Source organism: Marmota marmota, unplaced genomic scaffold (assembly GCF_001458135.2).
Source record: "Marmota marmota marmota unplaced genomic scaffold, marMar, whole genome shotgun sequence".
Lineage (NCBI taxonomy): Eukaryota > Metazoa > Chordata > Mammalia > Rodentia > Sciuridae > Marmota > Marmota marmota.
This window is the reverse complement of record NW_026000229.1, coordinates 3,131,039-3,135,256: the sequence shown is the minus strand read 5'-3', so window position 1 is coordinate 3,135,256 and position 4,218 is coordinate 3,131,039. Positions and strand designations below refer to the sequence as shown.

At 37.4% G+C, this 4,218-nt stretch overlaps 1 protein-coding gene across 13 annotated transcripts in view; it reads left to right on the top strand.

Moving 5' to 3' along the window:
- Positions 1 to 4,218, top strand: part of Herc2 (HECT and RLD domain containing E3 ubiquitin protein ligase 2) — a 183,704-nt gene that overhangs the window by 21,470 nt on the left and 158,016 nt on the right. For 12 of the 13 annotated variants that reach the window (XM_048793048.1, XM_048793046.1, XM_015480325.2 and 9 more), the window contains exon 4: positions 3,414 to 3,551. The exons of the other annotated variant lie outside the window; for it this stretch is intronic. In XM_048793048.1, the coding sequence (XP_048649005.1) occupies positions 3,414 to 3,551 (138 nt within the window). The remainder of the gene's footprint in view (positions 1 to 3,413; positions 3,552 to 4,218) is intronic. 13 annotated transcript variants of the gene reach the window in all.

Below are 4,218 nucleotides of genomic sequence, written 5' to 3'. Positions count from 1 at the left end.
TTTTTTGTAAAATTTATAGCATGGAGTAGAGCAGGGTGGCAGACTTCCTGTAAAGGGCCAGATAGTAAATACAGTTGGCCCTCATATCTGGAGTTCTACATTCATGGATTCAACCAATTGCAGATTGAAAATATTTGAAAAAAACATTAGTGTCTATGCTGAACATACACCAATTTTTTTCTTGTCAGTATTCCCTGAACAATACAGTGTAACAACTACTTACATAGCAGTTACATTTTATTAGGTATTATAAGACATCTAGAGATGATTTAAAGTAACCAGGAAGATGTGTGTAGGTTACAGACAAATACTATGCTATTTTATAGGAGGGATTTGGATGTTTAAAATTTTGGTATCTGCTATAGTTTGGATCGTCAAGATGTACTTAAGATCCATGTGTTGAAGGCTTAGCTCTCTAGCGTGGTGCTGATGGGAGATGGTGGAACCTTTAGGAAGTAGGCCTAGTGGAAGGAAGTTAAGTCATCTGGGCATATGCCCTTGAAGAAGATACTGAGTCTGGTCCCTCTCCTTTCTCTTTCTTTACTTCCCCGCTGCCATTGGGTGAACAACCCTCCTCTGCTACATGTCTCCATGGGTAATTGGACTGCCATAGACACAAAGCAACAGGGTCAAGTGACCATGAATTGAAAAATGTGAAGCCTTGAACCAAAATAAATATAAAGGAGGAACCTATTTTTTTTTTTTTTTGGCACTGGGATTGAACTCAGGGGCACTTTACCACTGAGCCACATCCCCAGCCCTATTTTGTATTTTATTTAGAGACAGGGTCTCACTGAGTTGCTTAGCACCTCGCCATTGCTAAGGCTGGCTTTGAACTTGCGATTCTCCTGCCTCAGCCTCCCAAACTGCTGGCATTACAGGTGTGTGCCACCATGCCAGGCTAAAACAGAGAACCTTTTGTAATATTTGATTATCTCAGATATTTTGTCACAGTGATGGAAAGCTGACTACACAGTATGGGGGTGATGCAGATCCTGGAATTAGGATCATGTTAAAATGACTGTATTTTAAGTTTTGTGTACCATATGGTCTTTGCCATAACTAAGGGACCCTGAAGTAACTATGGGGACCCTGTCCCAAAGCAACTACAACAGTATTAAATAACTGGTGTGGTTGCATACCAATAAAACTACTTATGTATACCAGAAGGTAAAGTTTGTATAATGTTCAAATGTCATGGAATACTTTTTCTTTTCTTTTTTGGATTTTTTCCCATCATTTAAAAGTATAAAATTCTTTCCTTCCTTCCCTTCCCCCTTCCTTCCTTTCTTTCTTTCCTTCTTCTTTCTTCTTGAAAGTAATCTCAGGAGTGCTTTACCACTGAGCTACATCCCCAGTCCTTCATTTTTAAAAAAGTTTTTTAGTTTGAGACAGGGTCTCACTAAGTTGCTGAAGCTGATCTCAAACTTGTAGTTCTTCTGCCTCAGCCTCCTGAATACTTGGAATTATAGATATGTACCACTGCTCCTGACTAAAAATATGAAGTTCTTTATTTGCTTTCCAGCCATACTTACTGTGGGCTGGATTTGGCCACTGGGCTGTGGTTGGTGGATCCACATGTGGTGTAAAGTCTAGCAGTTAGAATCAGCCCCTGGGTTCTCACCTGGGGGGCTCTCTTCCTGGCCATTACCTATTTTATGAGCTTTGATTTCTGTGTTGGTAAATTGGAGATGACAAAGTGCCTCCTCACAAAGTTGTAAAGATGTAAATGAGAAATGTACAGTGGTTGGGATGGATGCTTATCATAGTACATGTTAGTTTATTTCAGTTTCCATTAGCTTCTCTCTCTCTCTCTCTCTCTCTCTCTCTCTTCCTATTTAATGTCCTACTCTTAAGTGTATCTCACATATTAAACTTCCCAATTGTACTTTGCTCTCACACTTTCCATGGTAGGTTAAAATAAGAGGCCTAAACTTGAGTTGGTATTTAGTTCCACAGATCAGGATAGATGCTCATCTGTGCATCATAGGACCCTGCTCTTCTCTCCCTAGGGTTGTGTTTCCTGGTCCTCTCCTGGACCCAGCCCGGGAACCTGGTTTACCAGTTTGACAGGAGAGAATCTCCTGGTTTTCTCAGTTGACTGTCATTAATTGTCTTAAGATAAATCAGGTACATCCCAGCCTGGTTGAAGTCACTTTTTTCCTGACTCACTAATATGGCCCTTTTGCTAACCCAAATTGTGGGGATTCAGCTGGTCCTGTTGATGCTCTAGATCACATTTCTGTCAGTAAGTCTTCCAATAAATTTCATTATTGCAATTCTAAATCTATGTTCCTCTCTTCAGTCTCATGGCACCTCAGGGCTTGTCTTCATGCACTAGGACTAGATTATTTCAGATGAGTTTTGAATGGCAGAGGGAATAGACTCAGGCTAAAGAGCCACACATCCTGTTTATATAAATGAAAGAAACATGCACACTGAACACTATGCTGATGAAGAGTAGATCAGTGGCTGCCAGGGATTTAGGGGTTGGGAATGAGTGTACAAAGGAATAATAAAGGATTTTGGGGGTGATAAAATTGTTCTGTGTTCTGATTATGGTGGGGGGAGGTACATGGATTTATACATATGTTAAAATTTATTAAACCATGGGGACTAAATTTTACTGTATAATAATTTTTTAAAAATTATTATTTATTTATTTTTTTAGACATACATGACAGTAGAGTGCATTTTGATATATAATACATACATGGAATGTACATACATCAATCATATTATAATAATTTTTACATAAAAGATTTTAAGTTGTTTTTAGTAAAATTAAAGTTTTAGTGAAGTTCAACAAACCTGTATTTATCACATAGCATATTCAGAGCACTTTTCTATAAAGGTAAAATGGTGAACTTCCATGACTGTAAAGAAACTTTAGGAAAAAACTTGTCATGCAATGACACACATAACTTAATCAGTACTGATTAGACTTTGGAGAGTGTTAAAGAAATATGTATGACCAGGCAGGACAACCTGAATAATTTCCCATTCCATATTCTCTCTTCTCCCATGCACACACAGCCAGTTGGGAATCCCTGGATTAAAGCAACTAGTATGAAATTCGAGTAGGTAAATATTAAAGACTAGGTTCTTAGTTGTGAAAACTGGTAGGAAATTGATGGGATATCATTTGGAAGACTCATACTTTGCAGAACTAGAGTAATATATTCGTTTCTTCATATTGGCCCTCAGTAAAGAAACCAGTATGTTCACTTATAACTAAGTAGATCACACTAAATCTGTTACAATTGTAATTTGTGTATTTTTCTTTTTTTAATATCAAATATTCAGTTATATATTATAACTTTCCATCACTGGGGGAACATTACAAAGAGACTGATAAGTGGCTAAAACATTTTGAAAAATAATTACAAATTAAAAAAATTTTAATTCTCCAGATGATGGTGTTGATATTCAGAGTGGAACCAAGAAAGAAGATCTGAATGACAAAGAGAAAAAGGATGAAGAAGAATGTCCTGTACCTGCATTTAGGGCCAAATCAATCCTGGAGAGCTGGGTATGGGGCAAACAACCAGGTATTCTAATCTTCTGAGGTTTTGTACTTTGGAAAGCTTGATCTAACTAATACTCCTTTATTGAATACCATAGATGAACTTTTTTGTTTGTTAATGGAATCTTCTAAGATTTAATTTTTTTGTATTGTGATAAAAAATATATAAATAAAACTTACCATTACAACCTTTTTTTGGGGGGGGGGGTACCAGAGATTTGTTACTGGGCATGCTGAGCAAGAGCTCTACCACTAAGCTACATCCCCATCCACTTTTCAATTTTGAGACAGGGTCTCACTAAGTTGCCCAGGCTAGATTTGAACTTGTGATCCTGCTGCATCAGTGTGCCGAGTATATGAGATTACAGACATGTGCCACCATACTGAGTCATTACCTACTCTATGAGTAGGTATTTTAAAAGTATGCATCAGGGACATTAAATACATTCATATGTGCTACAGTGTAACCACCATTCACACCCTGAACTCTTTAACAAAACTAGAGCTTCCATTTAATACTGACTGCTCACCCCCAAGCATTCTAGTTTTGTCTCTATGCGTTTGACTTTTCTAGGTACCTAATGGAAATGGAATCATATACAGTATTTGTTCCTTTGTCTTTGGCTTACTTCACTTAGCATGTTGGTTTCATTTTTTTTTTTAAATTTTCTATTTTTCTCATGTTTTCTATC